The sequence below is a fragment of the Trachypithecus francoisi genome, unplaced genomic scaffold, assembly GCF_009764315.1.
Source record: "Trachypithecus francoisi isolate TF-2019V2 unplaced genomic scaffold, Tfra_2.0 Lachesis_group1, whole genome shotgun sequence".
Lineage (NCBI taxonomy): Eukaryota > Metazoa > Chordata > Mammalia > Primates > Cercopithecidae > Trachypithecus > Trachypithecus francoisi.
In genome coordinates, this window is record NW_022681454.1 from 17,019,862 (window position 1) to 17,038,536 (window position 18,675).

The 18,675-nt window shown below is 36.8% G+C and overlaps 1 protein-coding gene across 23 annotated transcripts in view; it reads right to left on the reverse strand.

Moving 5' to 3' along the window:
- Nucleotides 1–18,675, reverse strand: part of LCORL (ligand dependent nuclear receptor corepressor like) — a 188,119-nt gene that overhangs the window by 55,077 nt on the left and 114,367 nt on the right. For 15 of the 23 annotated variants that reach the window (XR_004437855.1, XR_004437854.1, XM_033213860.1 and 12 more), the window contains one exon: nt 10,023–10,274. Coding sequence is in view for 19 of the 23 variants with exons in the window: in XM_033213860.1 (XP_033069751.1) it covers nt 10,023–10,274 (252 nt within the window). In the remaining 4 variants the exon portion in view is untranslated. Of the gene's footprint in view, nt 1–634; nt 1,461–3,087; nt 3,507–10,022; nt 10,275–11,043; nt 13,074–18,675 lie in introns of those variants that run through there. The other 8 variants (XR_004437853.1, XM_033213852.1, XM_033213859.1 and 5 more) reach the window with 8 other exon arrangements.

An 18,675-nucleotide genomic window follows, 5' to 3' on the forward strand; every position in this document is an offset into this window, starting at 1 on the left:
GAATCATTCGTTTTTTATAAGGTGCAAATATTTTTTCACAGACTGCCACTGTCTTTTGATTTTTCTAATAGTGATTTCTTCTGTGTCATGCAAAAGTTTCTTTTGTTTACATTTTGGAATTTGGAATTTATCATTTTCTTATTGTTAAGGTGATGCTCTAGCTAAGATAGAAATGATGAACAGGGGGCAAGTCACAAAAACAAGAATATCTGAAGGCAGAGTAACCCAGGCAAAAGGATCAGCAATGATGAAGGAAAAACTCTGAAGCAGAGTGGGCTTGGCAAGTGTCAGACGTAGACAGTGTGACTTGCACCTAGGCCAAGAAGAGAAGGAAACGGAACAAGTCCGGAGAGGTAGGCAGGAACAAAATCTTGGCAGAACCTAGTAAGTCATTAAAAGAAATGTAAATTTTGTCCTTAATGTAACAGAAAACCAAGAGGAAGATTAAATACAAAATATCATCTTTATTACAACTGGACATAAGTTGGCATATTGATAACTTCAAGGTTATTGAATTTTGGCATACTGATAACTTCAAGGTTATAAAGTAGGTAGGAAAGTTATCTCTTTGGGGAGAGAATACTTGGAGAAATTACAAGGGAAAAGAAAAAAACCGAGAATTGACACTTGGAAACCCATGGGGTTGGTGATCAACTTTATATCATACGAGTACTTAACACAAACTGTTTCATGCACAAACCATTTAAAATATTATATAAAATTACTTTCAGACTGTTTGTATAAGGTGTATATGAAACAAATGAATTTTCTGTTTAGACTTGGGCCCCATCCATAAGATATCTTATTATGTATATGCAAATATTCCAAAATAAGATAAAAATCCATGGTCCCAAGCATTTCAGATAAGGAATACTTAACTCATATAACAAATTTTTGTAAAAAATTGAATGGCAACAGAGGACATTAATTTCTTTTTTTTCTTTTTTCTTTATATACCTAATTAAGTTAGTCAACTGACATTTTAGATAGTAGCATTTATGGAACTTCTGAATTTAAAAAGTGCACTTTTTAAAAAATGACATTCTTTACAAACAGAAAAAAAAAATTCAGCTTATATACACCGTAACAATTTTATGTCTTGACATTCTATAATCTCACCTTATTAAAAAAGCTTTGAACAATCTCTTGGTTTTCACTGACTGAGACAATCTTCATACAGTTCCTCAAACATATCTGATACATTCCTGCCCTGAGTTTTGGTATTTTGTATTTATATTTGATATTTCTTCTGACTTAAGTGCCCAGACCTTAGATCTTCATATGGAGGACTTCCTCTCATTATTCAAGTCTCAGCTCAAACTCAATTCTTCATGGAGGTCTTCCTGAACCATCTTGTCTAAAATAACCCTCCCAGTCACTTTTGATATCTTGCTTAGTGATTCTTTTGTAAAATTATGGGCATGCTGACAGGCACATTTGGAAAAAGTAACAATTAACTTCTGGAAATGAAAAGTATAATGACAAATTAGAAACTCAAGACATAGGTTAAATCATGATTAAAACAGCTTGAAAGAGAATTAGTAACTTGGGAAATATTTCTGAATAAACTAATCATTATATTACACAGAAACAAAGAGATGGGAAATATGAAAAGGAAGAGATGGGGAGGACAAAATAAGAAGATCCAAAATATGTCTCAATGGATTTTGACAGGAAATAAAAGTGAGAGTAAAAATACATTTGAACAGATAATGGCTGAAAAATGTCCACAATTGATGAGAGATTTCTCCTTAGTTTTAGGAAACATATAACTCCTAAGTAGAATAAAGAAAAGAAATCTGCTTCCCCTGTCACCTCATCAAACTGCATGTGACCTGTGCTGCCTTGTTGGATTGCCGGAATGTAGACAGAAATGTACTGTTCTTTTTTTAAAAAAAAAATGTAATTTAATTGCTACTTGATAAGGACAGAACATTATTCTAGTTTCATGTCTAATCTGAATTAAATATATTCTGTGGCTTATATAAAGAAAAAAAAAAAAGAAATCCACTTCCAAACATATCCAAGACAACCTGCAGAATACCATAAACAAAACAGGGAGAGAAAGAGCGAAAGACAGCCCAAAAGTAGAGTGTGTAAAGTTACCTACCTATAAGGAAAAGACTATTAGTTGGCAGCCACAACAATTGTAGCAAACGATAATTATGTACCTAGGGAAAACATCTTTTAAGAACAAAAGTGAAAAAGAAAATGAAATAAAAACACAAAAAACCCTGAGAGTTTACTACCAATAAGCCCTTATTTAAGGAATGTCTGACCCCAGAAGAACATGTGAAATGTAAGAAGAAATGATAAGCAAAAGAGATGAAAACTATGTATGTAATTCTCAACAAAAATTGATGATATAAAACAAATGGTTGTGTTTAAGTTGTGATGTCACAAGAAGGGAAACACAGCACTGAAGATAGCTGTTAAGTGTCAGGGCAGGTGACTCTAAATTTCTTATATTAAGTATACCTTTAAAACCTTCTAGGGTAATTACAAACAGAATAGCAGTAGAGTATATAACTTCAAAATAAGCAAAGAAAACTGAGGAAACCCAATCCAAAAGAAAATAAGGAGGAAAAAAAAAGCATAACAAGACAAATAGACAGCAGATAAGATGGTTGAAACAAATAATTACAAGGGTAACAAATGCTACAAAACAATATAGGATATTATATAAAAATACAGTAAGAACCCCAAACTAAATGCGAGTAAGAATAAAAATATCAGTGTGTGTGTCTGTGTACATCCAATATGGGAGGTGTGGAGGAGGTTTTCCTAAGAAAGTAATGTTTAAAAGGAGACCTGGAAAAAAATAAGTAATATGTATTTATAAAAACAATTGGTTGGGGTAGAAGGTAGCTTTTCTGTCAGTGTTCTGAGAGTGTATGACATATTTAAGAAAATGAGAAGCCAATATAAAGACTAAAGAAACAGAGACATAAGATGTGGTTGGATAGGTGGGCAGGGGCTGGTTCCTGGAGTTTAGGATTTTAAACCTTATCTAAAGGGCAATATGAAGCCATTAAAGCGTTTTCAGCAGGAGAGCATAGGCCTAGATCTGGAATTTTAAAATATCACCTGTTTCTTCTATCCCTGCAGTCAGAGAAGGTTAGATTAGAAGGGACACAGGACCATCTAGACATATGTTTTATTTTTCAGGTAGACTAAAACATGGCATCTTCCCAAGCATGGAATATAACATTTTCTTCCACATGTTTTTAGCCACAGAAAACAAAAGCTCGGCATAGAAAAAGATAGACAATTTCATTAGTGGACACAGAAATTTTTTTGAACTGAACTTTAAAAACTGTTTAGTGATTTCCAAACAGAATTACAAAACTTAATTTATAAACCACATAATTAAGCATACATAACATCATAAAACTATACGTGACTCTCTTACACATGGTAACACCTACCTTAATCACAGCCAAGAAAGCAGAACAGTGGTGGTGGCAGCAGCAACAAAGGATACTTAACGACAGCTAAATATGCGGCTGAAATTCATATATTTTATTCAATATAGTTTCTCAAATAATCACTTGAAGCCTACTTAGTATTAGTCCTATACATAATTTGTTGAAAGGAAATTTAAACTAGAAGTTGTGGATTCCGAAGTTTACCCTACTGATAACATTTTGAAGTAATTAAAAAAACTTATCTTTGCTAATTAAGAGACGTTGTGCACATGTACCCTAGAACTTAAAGTATAATAATAATAATAATAAATCCTAAAAATTTCAAATCATTACATGGTAGTGCAATAGTTTATGTCCATTATGACACAATGTTCCACACGGCATTTTAAAAAGTATTAAAATGTATATTTCAGAATATTTTCTAACTAAAATGTTTAAAATAGAAAATTTCACTGCAGAAACATCCTAAATGCAATAGTCAAGTATCAATTCTCATTTTAGTTATCAGTGGCATTTGAGGACGGTGAAGATTTTTAATTTAATAAATAAATCCAATATACTGCGTACCATACCAAGCAGTGGAGACATAAAAGTGAAAAAAGACAAGTTTCCTGCTCCCAAGGCAGATAAACATGCAAACAATTATAATGCGTTGAGAGGTTTACTATGATGAAAGTTCTACCAGAATACTCATTGGATCTCTTATGGTAGAAAACTGCATTAACAAAGTTAATGAAGTATTGCTGTTCCATCTCTGCCAAATCTGATCTTGTTCTGTATAGGAATGCCTATGCTTCATAGTTGTAATAGTAGTGATAAAGGTCTCTAAGTTGCAATTTTCTTCTTGTACATTGGAATTTACGAGTTTTTACTCTGGCCCCAGATTAAAAACCGATATTTAAAAAATACATACTTGACACACTAATGTTATTTATATCTGTTTCTTAATGTACTAGGACGAAAAAGAATCCTGGGTATGGGCAATGCATGCCTTACTTTTCTACCAGTTTTTGAGGCTCAGAGTATTTATACAAATCTAAATAATTTAAAATGCACAAAGAAATATCCTCAAATATTTGAAATGCCTGGATAGAAAGTAAAATGGAGAGGAAAATAGGCATGTTTTCTTGAGGGTAACCATATTTTAAGTGAGTGTAGAGTTTGTGAAAGAGAAGGCAATGACAATGAGGAAGATGGAAACTGACTTATGAAGTACAATTAAGGAAGCTGAAAAGATTTGTATAGTAAACAGACATTTGAAGAAACATAACAGTTTCAACAAACATTTACAGCATTACTATGTCAAAGGACTAGAGTTTCTCATATTGTTGCAGAAAGAAAAACAAAACAAAATGGAAGAAAACCCTAAAGGTTATCATGGAAAAGAGAAGTCTTGGAGATGTAATAATTTTTACAAGTATTTACAATAAAGTAAAATGCTATTGCAGATGAAAAAATATAAAACAATGAGTACATTCTTCATAGATATGAGCTTAAATATTAGAGCTGTCAAAGATTTTTGGTAAATACTTATTCACTCAGAGGCTGAATTACCATCTCTTATAATACAGAATAAAAGAATCCTATATAGGGAAGGAGGCTAGGCAACATATTCTTATAAGTATCTTTTTCTTTGCTTATTTGCCTATTCCAGTATCTTCTTCTGAGACTTTGTCTATTTTTCTCATCAGTTGTCTGTCTAACTGGTTGTAGTTCTGTTAGCTGAATGCTTGCTAGATACATCAGTTGCTAGATACATCGGTTACAGATGAGGCTTGACATTTCACTTTCTTCAGTGACTTTATACTTAAGTTTTAGATTTGAATATAGTCAAATATACAAAATTGTTGTATGGATTGTGATTCTTGCATTTTAAGAACTTCTTCTCTATTTTGAATTAAGATATTATCCTATAATTTCCTCTCTTTTAGTTCTGCTTTTCACATTTAGCCTTTAAACCCAACTAGAACTATTTTTATGAGTGGTGTAAGGTAGGGATCCGCCCCTTATCCTCCTTTTGGGTAATCAATTGCCCTGAAACTATTTATGAATATGGTATCCTTCCCAGTGATTTATAATGACATTTCTGTCTTATACTAAGATTCCACTAATGTTTGGGAGCTAATGTTTGGACTGATCTGTCCTACTTATTTTTATCCTGGCCAATAGCATCCTGTTTTAATTACTGCACTTAATAAGTGCTGCTACATTTAGCCAGACTTTATTTACCATCTTGACTTGGTTATTCTTGGCCCCTTAAGTCTTGCTTGTAAATTTTAGGATCAGCAAGCCACATTTAACAATAAATCCTGTCAGAATTCTGCCCGGAATGACACTGAATCTGTAAGCATCAGTTCTCACATTCATTTAAGGAATCATTCATTTTGCTGGTCGTCGTCTTCTTCCTTCAATATATTTTTATAATATTCTCCATAAGAACTGATACAGTTTATTTGTTTCATTCTTAGACATTTCACTGTTTTTCCTGTTGTTGCAGCTATTGCAAATGTAATTTCTTTAAAACTAGATTTTCTAATAGAGTAGTTAAGACCTCTCATCAAATGTTTAAATCAAATGTTTAAAATTGATGATAGTGTGCATTTTTTGTGTTATCTTTTATTTTAAATCTTTAGGTTATAATGTTTTTGGTAGTGGAAGTGCCCACGATTATCCTTTGTTTGATAAGCGCTTTTTATCGTAAATATGTCAGCTTTTATAGAATAAATTTTTTCATGTCTATTAGTATATAATTTTTAATTTAGAAAATTAAGAAAAATTTTCAAATGCTTAATCATCCATGCCTCCTTAGTCATTATTATGTCCTTATACCTCACTTTACTCAATTTGCTGATATTTATTAAGGATTTCTGTACCTAGGTTTGCAAGTTGCAGTATTTCTTTCTTTTGCTATCTTTGTCTGGTTTTGGTATCAAGATTATATCAACATTTCTTTTTTTTTCTACTCTTTGAAACAGAGTAGAAAAAAAGGAAAGCACAAATAGGAATTATCTGTTGCTTTAAGAGTATGTAAAGGTACCTATAAAACTATTTGGCATGGAGAATTTCATAAACTTATGGTTTATACTATCCATAAACTATCCATAAATGTATCTACATCATTTATGGGTAGATTATCTATTGAATTATCTATTATCTATGGGATAGATTATCTATTGTCATCTAATTTAAATAAAGTAACTCATCAAATAAATAACTGGCTTAAATAAGTATTGTTAAAAACAAAGTATTGTTAAAAACTCTAAGTTAAAAACTTAGAGTGAGAGTAATATGAAAAATGTAAGCACTAGCAAATAGCAACATTAAAAAAAGGCATAACTGACACTGCTATCACTAGTATGAGCTCTTTATTGACTATACTATGAGGTAAAAACAGTGAAATCAGGTCAAAAAAAGGTTAAATTCTTAAGGAAGCTATGTGAAATATGGGTTTATACTTTCTATCACTGCTAATGAAACTCTTGTAAAGTATTATTATCATTCAATAAGATACTGGCAGTGAAGTCATCGTGATTAGCAAGACATTTAAAAATTGTTTATAACATCTTTATTTAAATCCTAAAATATTTATAGAAAGATTAGTACACATACTGTGTTAGTGGGTACATACACACACACCCATACGTACACACAAATGCATCAAAGGGCACGTGCTTCATTTTTCCTTGTTTGGTGTGCATGTAGACAAATTTTAAGAAACTACCAATCCATACCATGGCAGAATGGTTTCATAAAAAATCTGATTTTGTTACTCTCAGTCTGGTAGCTTTTTACGACCCCAAGAAAAGTCAAAATTTGGTCCCTACCTACTTCTTGAGCTTCATCTATCATCATTCTTCCCTGTGCCCTCTATACATCAAACCACATTAAACTAAATTATTTCTATCCTCAAGTAAGAAGACTAGAATCACATATGACAAGAAGTCATCCAAAAACTTAAAATTATCAATAAGACTAGTTATAGATTTATATCCACTATCACTACTCTTTCCAACCTCAGGATTTTCACATATTTTTGCACTTTGTTTAGACTATTACAATAATTTAATTAATTACATGACTTGTATTGTACATATACATGGATCTGTCTTGCCACTTAACTTCACAGAATCAAAGATCTAAGGACTGGAAATTTACTTTTAAAATGCCTTTTTTTTTTTTTTTTTTTTTTGAGACGGAATCTTGCTGTCACCAAGCTGGCGTGGAGCAGCGCAATCTCGGCTCACTGCCACCTCCACCTCCTGGGTTCAAGCGATTCTCCTGCCTCAGCCTCCCGAGTAGCTGGGACTACAGGCGTGCGCCACCACACCCAGCTAATTTTTGTATTTTTAGTAGGGACGGGGTTTCACCATGTTGGCCAGGATGTAGATCTCTTGAACTCGTGATCCACCCACCTCGACCTCCCAAAGTGCTGGAATTACAGGTGTGAGCCACCATGCCGGGCCAAAATGCCATCTATTGTAACCACTCATCTGATGCTTTTCAATACCTTCAACGACGAGACAATCAGAGAAACAGTCCTCCTTTCCTTAGCAATTTCCTTAGAAATATTCTTTCCTATCTAGACCTGAAATCTGTTTCCCTCTAGCTAGTGATCCTAACTCAACTCATTGGACCATTCACAGAAAACTCAGTCCTACGTTAGTGTAACAGTCATACAAGTATTTATAGATCATTATCACATGACTTCTAAGGCTTCTTCTATGGTGACAAGGAAAGGGAGGTAGAGAGTACGGTGAGACTAGTATTTGAGTATCTTTCATGAGTTTGTTACTACATATTTCATTCTCACAGTGCTCCAATGGGTCCATTATTATTATGGCCAAATTACAATTGAAGAAATTAAAGGTCTGACAGGTAACGTTACTTGTTCAAGTAACTTAAGTAAGTAGCAGAGCTGGGATTTCAACCACAAGTTTGTCACATACCAAAGTCTATGTTCTAGTCTCTTCAGAAATCCCCAAAAGGAGAGGAGATATAAGGGAATATAAGGCATGGAAAGGCAAATAAAAACAATTCTAAAAATCCTCTATTTACATAGAATTTACATAGAATTCTAAAATTCTCTGTACTGATACTTTTTTCCTTAAGCCTTCACAGGTATTCAACCCTTTGCGAGGATTTTTTTACTTACCTGTGGTGGCAGATATCATAAAAATAACACAGGGAACCCCCCCCACCGGCTTTTTAAAGCTCATCAGCTATAGTTAGTGTTAGTGTATTTTATGTGTGACCCAACACAATTCTTCTTCTTCCAATGTAACCTAGGGAAGCCAAAAGGTTGGACATCCATGTGGTATCATAGTTGACATTTCTTTCTCTGTCTTATAATCTATTATCTTAAAATTTGTCAGATATTGTCACATAAATACTTGCAACCTAGTGTTAGGGAACTAAAAAGGAAAAATTATTCCCATATTCCAGCCCCTCTAAATTTTAATCTGATTTACACACTGAAAAGACTGTATCTTCAAACACTAGCTAGTATACTCTTTGTCTTTTTTTTTTTTTTTTTTTTTTTTTAAGAGACAAGAGTTTCACTCTTGTTGCCCAGGCTGGAGTGCAATGGTGCGATCTTGGCTCACTGCAACCTCTGCCTCCCGGATTCAAGCAATTCTCCTGCCTCAGCCTCCCGAGTAGCTGGTATTACAGGCACGCGCCACAATGCTTGCTAATTTTGTATTTTTATTAGAGACGGGGTTTCTCCATGTTGGTCAGGCTGGTCTTGAACTCCCGACCTCAGGTGATCCAACCGCCCTGGCCTCCCAAAGTACTGGGATTAGAGGCATGAGCCACTGCACCTGGCCTGACTAGTATATTCTTCTTAAGAGCCCCTAACTAACATCACTGCCTTCTGGATTCAAATTTAATGCTGACTTTTTTTCTTATGGCTTCAAAGACTGACAATACTATTCCTAGCCCATATTAACAAAAGCTACCTAAATTGTCCTTTGTTCTGATAAACATCTATGCCCTTCACACACACTTAAAAGGCTCTTCCTCTTGCCTTTCCTCTGTGAAGTAATGGTTCTCTTTTAATTAAGCTCTGTAAGTCCAACATGGTCATCATCATTCAGGCTCCTTACGACAAATGTTTCTCCATATAGTTAGTTACATGATAACATTATATTTGTCACAGATATTCCATTTCCTCTGTTTCCAGTTACATTATAAACAACTGGAAGATAAATCATCTATTTTTTTTCCCTCACTTAAATACAAAAAAAACTGAACAAGCAAGTGCTGTTTTCAGCTGTCCACTACAAAAATAATTATTTCTTATAAACATCTCTTTATTTATATCCTTTATTTATATGCTTTATTTTTAAGCTGTTTATTAGGATACACTTTTTTATTGCAAACAGAGTTGAAAGTAACTCAGATTTTCTCTTTTATACACAAAGATGCAAATACAGAAGCTGCAAATAGGTACTTCTCTCCAGTACATATTACATAAGCAAATTAAAAGTCATATTACATCCAAAATAAATTTCCCTATGAATATAAAAGTTATAAATATACATTTAACGATATAAAACATCAAATTATATATTACATGCACACAAAAAATCTTACCTTGCTGAGTATTTTGTTCTTGCATTCGATTCACAGTGAGGTCTAAGGGGCCTTCCTGTTCTTCCTGAAGGGAGTTTTCTGCTTGATTCATTTGGATACTTTTACATACTATACTTGGTCCAATTGAACCATTTCTATTCTCTTGAGTTTTACCACTTTTTGAAATGTACTCAATCGCAAATTGACGTATCATCTTTTTCATTAATTCCTGAGCAACTAGGGGAATGTTAGGATCACAGTTCTGAGGAAGATCTAGGGAAGAAATAAATATAACAATCATTTTAAAAAGAGAAATGTAAATCACCAACATTTAAATTTATTTTTATTACAAATTAATGACTTCAGAAGTCTTTTAGCATCAGTCCAATAAAAGCTTTGTAGATTTAATTAGCTTTATAATAATATATCAACCAAAAATGTGGCATATTTAATTATTTCTTACAATTAAACATTCTCTGGTACCAAACTAAAATACAGATAAAGAATTAGACATAGAAGCAGAACAACTTATTCTCAAGAGTTCTAATATTCATTCAGATGTATTTTACTAGATATTAAAACACTCAGTATGTGAACATAAATTGTATAAGTAACCAATTTTTATCCTAATGTACAATGTGCATGCATTAACTAGGAAAACATCTAAATTCTTATAATTCTGTATCCATTAAATTCTTCAATTCTGTAAAATGTGCATTTCATCTATGTCCTGAATGTCATCATCAAGGATTTTTTCTTTCCTCGATTTTTTATACAGAATTTTTTTTTTTTTTTGAGACGGAGTCTCACTCTGTCCCCTAGGCTGGAGTGCAGTGGCCGGATCTCAGCTCACTGCAAGCTCCGCCTCCCGGGTTCACGCCATTCTCCTGCCTCAGCCTCCCGAGTAGCTGGGACTACAGGCGCCTGCCACCTCGGCCGGCTAGTTTTTTGTATTTTTTAGTAGAGACGGGGTTTCACCGTGTTAGCCAGGATGCTCTCGATCTCCTGACCTTGTGATCCACCTGTCTCGGCCTCCCAAAGTGCTGGGATTACAGGCTTGAGCCACCGCACCCGGCCTATATAGAAAAATTTTGATGATAAATAAAAAATGAAAGAATAGTACAATGACACAGCTTCTACTAATATTCAAGAACTGTTACTAGTCTGCCAAATTAGCTTTCTTTTTATTTTTATTTGTAGAACCACTGAAACTGCAGAATAATGACAATTTACTCCTAAGTATTTCAGCACGGATATCCTAAGATACTTCTGTAAAATGAGAATATCATAGAGAGTTTTAACCAAACCATTTTGATCAACTACAATAAAGTTCAACAGTAATAATACAACTCTGTCTGAAACTTACAGTTGGTAAAACAACGGAATGATTTTATAGTAAGAAGCGTGGGATAAGAACAGATAACTTATATACACAGTTTATAATAGTGATCTAGAGATTTAGTATTGGGGGTGGTGGCTTTTATACACACATTTCTGGTCTGGCTCCATTCCCTTTATTTACTCACCTTTAGATGTAGGGTGATTGGTATATTGGAAAGGATGACTAGAGATACTTGTTTTCTGAGTAGGGATACACTTTTTCCTCTTAGAAATGGGCCTACTTGTAGAGATACTAGTTCTCTACTCCTTAAATGTCTAAACCCTTACTCAGGTAGATCAGTGTTAAGTGAATAGGCCTTCTCTGATCCATCGTTGTTAAGAGACTGAAGTGGTAAGTCTCCCCAGTTTTGTGTTTCAGTATTAGTTAAAACACTTGTTTAAAAGACTTAAAGAGAAGCCTTCGAACCAACATCTATCATTAACAGCTCCATGGCTCTAAAATGCAAGAAGGTTTCAAAATATACTATTTGGAGGTGAGGAGAGGCAACAAACCCACCCCCACCACAACTACCATCACATTTGGTAGCAAAACATGACTTAAGCTGATATAAACTGGTCCTGCATAAATGTCAATACATTTGATCACAGGGTGCTGTCTCAGACTTGTTGGAGATATTACAAAACATTGTATTACCTGTTTCAAAACAAATAATTTTGAATTCTGAAAAACATCTGAAAGAGGGAACTATGGGCCTATAAGAAAAATACAATTTTAGCCTTCACTTCCATTGTTTGTTTAGAACTTGATAGGAAAGAGGGACACTATTCGTTTTCCTATTCTACCTAGCTATAGTTCGGGATCTTAGCCATCTTTATGAACTTAGGCTAGTTACATATTCTCTCCATGCCTCAGTTTCTGCATTCATTAAGACAGAAATAGTAATAGAACCTGGGATAATATTTATGGGGCTTGTTCACTGGATGCTGTAAGGATTATATGAGATTGTAGATAAAATACTTAACTCTGTACTTGGCATATTAATAGTCCAGTAAATGTTAGCCGTTAGTAGAAATAATAGGAGAAAAAAAGATGCAGGCTGAGCACTTATATTTTATTTAAATCACCAAATGGTAAATAAGTAAAAGTACAAGGGGTCTTCAAAGTTCATGGAAAACGCACATTATAAAAAAACTATGCATAAATTTCAAAAATTTTTTGCACCAAAATAAACTACTAACTTGTTGTAACATGTGTAAATGGCATCTAGCTTGAGGCACTAAGAAGGATAAGACATCAGTTTGAAAACATCCAGTATTAGAGCAACATGAGTTCTATGAAAATTGAAGCAAGAACAAATATTAACTATACGGTAAAGCTTGGATGGAAGAATGGTAAAATCACCAGTAATTTTGAAAAAGTTTATGAGGATAATGTCCTAAAGAAATCAGCAGTTTAAAAATGGATAACTTGGTTGTTGGCAAAGTCTGAGTCCTGTCCTCTCGCTCTCCTCCCCATACAGCATGAGCTTCACCACTTGCTCCACCTTCTCCACCAGTTACTGGTTCCTGGACTCCGTCCAGGCACCCAGCTATGGTGCCTGACTGGTCAGCAGCGTGGTTGGCATCTATGCAGGTTCCGGGAGCTCTGGTTCCCTGATCTCCATGTCCTGCTCCACCAGGTTCCAGGGTGGCTTCAGGTCCGGGGACCTGGCCATGGGGATGGCCGGGGGTCTGGCAGGAAAGGAAGGCATCCAGAATGAGAAGACCATGCAAAGCCTGAATGGCCAGAGCACGCAAAGCCTGAATGACCACCTGGCCTCCTATCTGGACAGAGTGAGGAGCCTGGACACCAAGAACTAGAGAAGCTGGAGAGCAAAATCTGGGGGCACCTGGAGAAGAAGGGACCCCAGGGCAGAGACTGGAACCACTACTTCGAGACCATCAAGGACTTAAGGGCTCAGATTTTCGCAAATACTGTGGAAAATGCCCGCGTTGTTCAGCAGATTGACAATGCCCATCTTGCTGCTGATGACTTTAGAGTCAAGTATGAGATAAAGCTGGCCGTACACCAGTCTGTGGAGAGCAACATCATGGGCTCCCGCAAGGTTACTGATGAAACCAATGTCACTCGGCTGCAGCTGGAGACACAGATGGAGGCTCTCAAGGAGGAGCTGCTCCTCATGAAGAACCATGAAGAGGAAGTAAAAGGCCTACAAGCTCAGACTGCCAGCTCTAGGGTGACTGTGGAGGTAGATGCCACCAAATCTCAGGACCTTGCCAAGATCATGGTAGACATCTGGGCCCAATACAACAAGCTGGCTCAGAAGAACCGAGAGGAGCCAAGACAAGTTACTGGTCTCAGCGTCTCAGCAGATTGAGGAGAGCACCACAGTGATCACCATGCAGTCTGCTGGAGCTGGAGCTGCTGAGATGGTGCTCATGGAGTTGAGACTTACAGTCCAGTCCTTGGAGATGGACCTGGACTCGATGAGAAACCTGAAGGCCAGCTTGGAGAATGGCCTGCGGGAGGTGGAGGCCCGCTACACCCTACAGATGGAGTAGCTCAATGGGATCCTCCTGCACCTGGAGTCGGAGCTGGCACAGACCCGGGCAGAGGGGCAGCACCAGGCCCAGGAGTACGAGGTCCTGCCAAACATCAAGGTCAAGCTGGAGGCTAAGATCGTCATCTATCGACGACTGCTGGAAGATGGCGAGGACTTCAATCTTGGTGATGCCCTGGACAGCAGCAACTCCAAGCAAACCATCCAAAAGACCACCAGCCACCGGATAGTGGATGGCAAAGTGGTACCTGAGACCAATGACACCAAAGTTCTGAAACATTAAGCCAGCAGAAGCAGGGTCCCCTCTGGGGAGGAGGAGGCCAATAAAAAGTTCAGAGGTCAAAAAAAATGGACAACTAATTTTAAGGGATGAGATGATGTTGAAGATAAAGCCCGCAGTGACAGAACATCCGCATCAATTTGTGAGGGCAAAAATTCATTTTGTTTGCATCCCAACTGAAGAGGACTGGTGATTAACAGCAGGAATGATAGTCAACATCATAGACATCTTGATGGACAATAGCTTACACAATTCTGACTCAAAAATTAAAGCTGAGCAGATTTCCACTCCATGGGTGGCAAGACCATTGCGCCCAGATCAGTTGCAGACAACAGCAGAGCTTTCAACAGCAGAGCTTTCAATGAAAAAATTTTAACCAGTGGGTTCAAGATTCAAAGCATGTCTTCAAAGAATTGTAAAAGGCGATGAAACATGGTTTTACCAATATAATCCTGAAGATAAAACACAATTAAAGCAATGGCTACCAAGAGATGGAAGTGGTCCTGTCAAAGCCAAAGCGGACTGACTAAGAGCAAAGGTTATGGCAACAGTGTTTTGGAATGTTCAAGGCTTTTTGCTTGTTGACTTTCTGGAGGGCCAAAGAAATAACATCTGTTTATTATGAGAGTGTTCTGAGAAAGGCAGCCAAAGTTTGAGCAGAAAAATGCCCAGGAAAGCTTCACCAGGGAATCCTCCACAATAAAATGCTCTTGCTCATTTCCTTCATCAAACAAGAGCAATCTGGCAAGAGTTATGATGGAAAATCATCAGGCATCCACCTTACAGTCCCCATTTGATGCCTTCTAATATTTTTGTTTCCTAATCTTAAAAGAACTTTAAAGGTCACCAATTTTTCTTCAGTTAATAATGTAAAAAAAATTGCATTGACACGGTTACATTCCCAGTTCTTTTGAGTATGGACTAAATGGCTGGTATCCTTGCTTACAAAAGTATCTTGAATTGGATGGAGCTTATGTTGAGAAATAAACTTTATATTTTTTATTTTTATCTTTGAATTCCATTTTTCCATGAACTTTTTAAAGTCCCTTCTTATTTGTTAACTTCATAACTGGAAAAATATAAAAGACATACTTTATAAACCCATGTGATACTTTTTTGGTCCAAACCAGATTATATTAGCACATGTAACCTAACTAAAGGGCACTATCAAAACAAGAAATATCCATGTTGCACATAGGATTCAAAGATATACCATTGCTTGATGATTATCTTTAGAAATCTTTGAAGGCTTCTATGAACATTCTTCTTCACCTTTTTTCAAACCTAATCTTGCTTTGTATTATGTATTTAAAGGAGATACCAGCTTTACTTTTAGGTATTTTAGTTAACTGTCCTGAAATGTATTACTAACGTCATCACTTTATCAATTCAATATGATTATATCTGCCATAAAGGACAGACATTATTAGACCCATATCATGTGACTAGGGCTATACTTTAGGATTGAATTTAGAGCAAAGTTTAAAGCACAATAAATAGTGCTACTCTGTTTTATTCACCCACTCACTTTTTGTCTCTTTATACTATATTGTGGAATAAGTCCATGTGTGAGACCAAAGGACCTGGCAAAAGAGAGGGAGAAAAACAGACAGACAGACAAAGAGAAAGCTTCTCAGCTGCTGACGGGTTAGTGAGTCTCCTAAATCACTTGCACAAGTTGTCATAACTACAAAAAAGCAAATAACTCAAGATCTAGATGTAGGTTAGGAATTGTAAACTCAAATTTTCACAAGGATCAGGCTAGTAGTAAATATTTGTCTAGAAGAATGTTGTCACCCGGAAATAGGGATTACTGCCCCCTATTAGACAAGAACACTTATTTTTTGCCTTATTTCTTCATTTTCCAAAGTTAACTAATTTAAAAAGACCTGTGTGGCTGCTGCTTCAAGATGGTCCTCAATAATTCCTGCCTCCTGATATAACACTGTTGTGCAATACCCCCTTGCCCCCCATGTTGTATCATGGGTAGTCTGTGTAACCAATAGCATAAAGTGAAAGTATTTGTCACTTTGGAGATTATGTTATAAATGAATGAAGTTTTCATACTGGACAGTGATGAACACTGGTGCTCTTGGTTGTTTTCTCTTTTGCCCCCCGCTTCTCCCCTCCTTTTATTTTCTCTTTCTCCCCTTCCCTTTCCCTTCTCCTCTATCTCCTTCTCCCATTCATTTATCTGTTCCTTCATCTCTCTGTCTCTCATCACTCAATCTAGAGAAAGCCATAACTATGAGGAGTCCCACGAGGTGGCTCACGTGAAGAAAGATGGAAGCCTCCTACAAGCACCCAAATGTGTGGATTTGCAAGACATTCTACAACAATCAAATCTCCTATGACCACAACCCAGCTCACTCCTTGATTGTAGCCTCATGAAAAAGTGAGCCAAAACCAACTAGCTGAGCAATTCTCAGGTTCCTGACCCCAGAGAAAATGTGAAATAATAAACGTCTGTTGTTTGAAACTGCTGAATTTGGAAAGTAATTTGTTATAGAGTCATAAATAATACAGATTTTGGTGCATATTAGTGGGATGCTGCTGTAATAAAAAACTGAAAATGTAGGTGTCACTTTTGAACCAGGAAGTGGTCTTTGGGAATAGTATTAATGGAAGGTTGAAGTAACTTCAATAAGCTGTTAATACAGCCTTTAAGAAGGCTGCAGAGTAAGAACTTCTAGAAAAATGAGGTAAATATTACTGGAATTATGTAACAGGAGAAAGTTTCACAACACTGTTATCTTCAGTAACTTGGGAAGTAGAAAATGTGCCCAATGAATTGGATGATCTATCTAGGGAAATATCTAAGCAAAGTGTGAAAGGTGGCCCCTGGCTTCTTCTTGTTAATTAAAGTGCAAAAAGAAAGAGATAAACTCAAGGAAGAACTGCAACATGGTTTAGATGTTTGTCCCCTCTAAATCTCATGTTAAAATGTGATTCTGAATGTTGAAGTTGGGGTCTGATGGGAGGTGATTGGATCATGGTGAAACCAACCCAACCGCCCCCACAGACTGTTCTTTTTGATAAACATAGAAATTGCCCCTTCTGGTCTTAAAAAGCTTGAAACTTGTATTTTTTTTTATCTGAGTTCCTTCCTCAGAAAAGGACCTTCAGGCCTCTCAAAGAAAGTATCAAAGAACTGAAACTCACCAGATGACGGCACCACATCATGGATCCCTCATTCACCATGATTGCGTCCTTGCCCCTTCCCTAATTCTTGTTTTCTTACACACTGTTACATTTCTCCCCTGCTATATAAACTCTTAGTTTTAGTCAGGCAGATGGATTTGAGATTGAGCACCCATCTCCTTGGCTGCAGCAACTGATTAAAGCCTTCCTTGGCAATAATTGTTGTGTCAGTGATTGGCTTTTTGTGAAGCAAGTAGCTAGACCTACATCAAACCATTGGTGTTTCGGTAATAATAGGGCGGATCCCTTATGCATGACTTAGCACCATCCTCTTGGTAATAAGTGAGTTCTCCCTCAGTCCACGTGAGATCTGGTTGTTTAAAAGTATGGGACCTCCTCTCTCTTTTTCTTTCGCCATGTGACGTGCTGGCTTCTGCTTTGCTTTCCACCATGATTTTAAGCTTCCTGAGGTCCTTACCAAAGCCGAGCAGATATTGGTGTCATGCTTGCACAGACTCACAGACTGCAAAAGCATGAGCCAATTAAATGTCTTCTTTTAATTTTATTATTATTATTATTATTTTTTGAGAGAGTGTCCCTCTTGTCACCCAGGCTGGAGTGCAGTGGCATGATCTTGGCTCACTGCCACCTCCACCTCCTAGGCTCAAGCAATTCTCATGTCTCCGCCTCCTGAGTAGCTGGGATTACAGGCATGTGCCACCACGCCCAGCTAAGTTTCGTATTTTTAGTAGCGGCTGGGTTTTGCCATGTTGGTTTAAGCTAGTCTGAAACTCCTGGTCTCAAGTGCTCTGCCTGCCTTGGCCTCCCAAAGTACTGGCATGAGCCACCATGCCTGGCCAAACTTCTTTTCTTTATAGATTGCCCAGCCTCAGGTATTTCTTTTTTTCTTTTCTTTTTCCGAGACAGAGTCTCACTCTGTCACCCAGGCTGGGGTGCAATGGCACAATCTTGGCTCATTGCAACCTCTACCTCCTGGGTTCAAGTGATTCTCCTGCCTCAGTCTCCCGAGTAGCTGGGATTACAGGCATGTGTCACTGCGCCCAGCTAACTTTTGTATTTTTAGTAGAGACGGGGTTTCACCATGTTGGTCAGGCTGAGATTTTTTTTTTTGAGAAAGAGTTTCACTCTGTCACCCAGGCTGGAGTGCAGTGGCATGATCCTGGGTCACTGCAACCTCTGCCTCCTGGGTTCAAGCAATTCTCCTGCCTCAGCCTCCTGAAGAGCTGGGACCACAGGCGCCTGCCACCACACCCGGCTAAGTTTTGTACTTTTAGTAGAGATGGGGCTTTGCCATGTTGGCCAGGCTGACCTTGAATTCCTGATCTCAGGT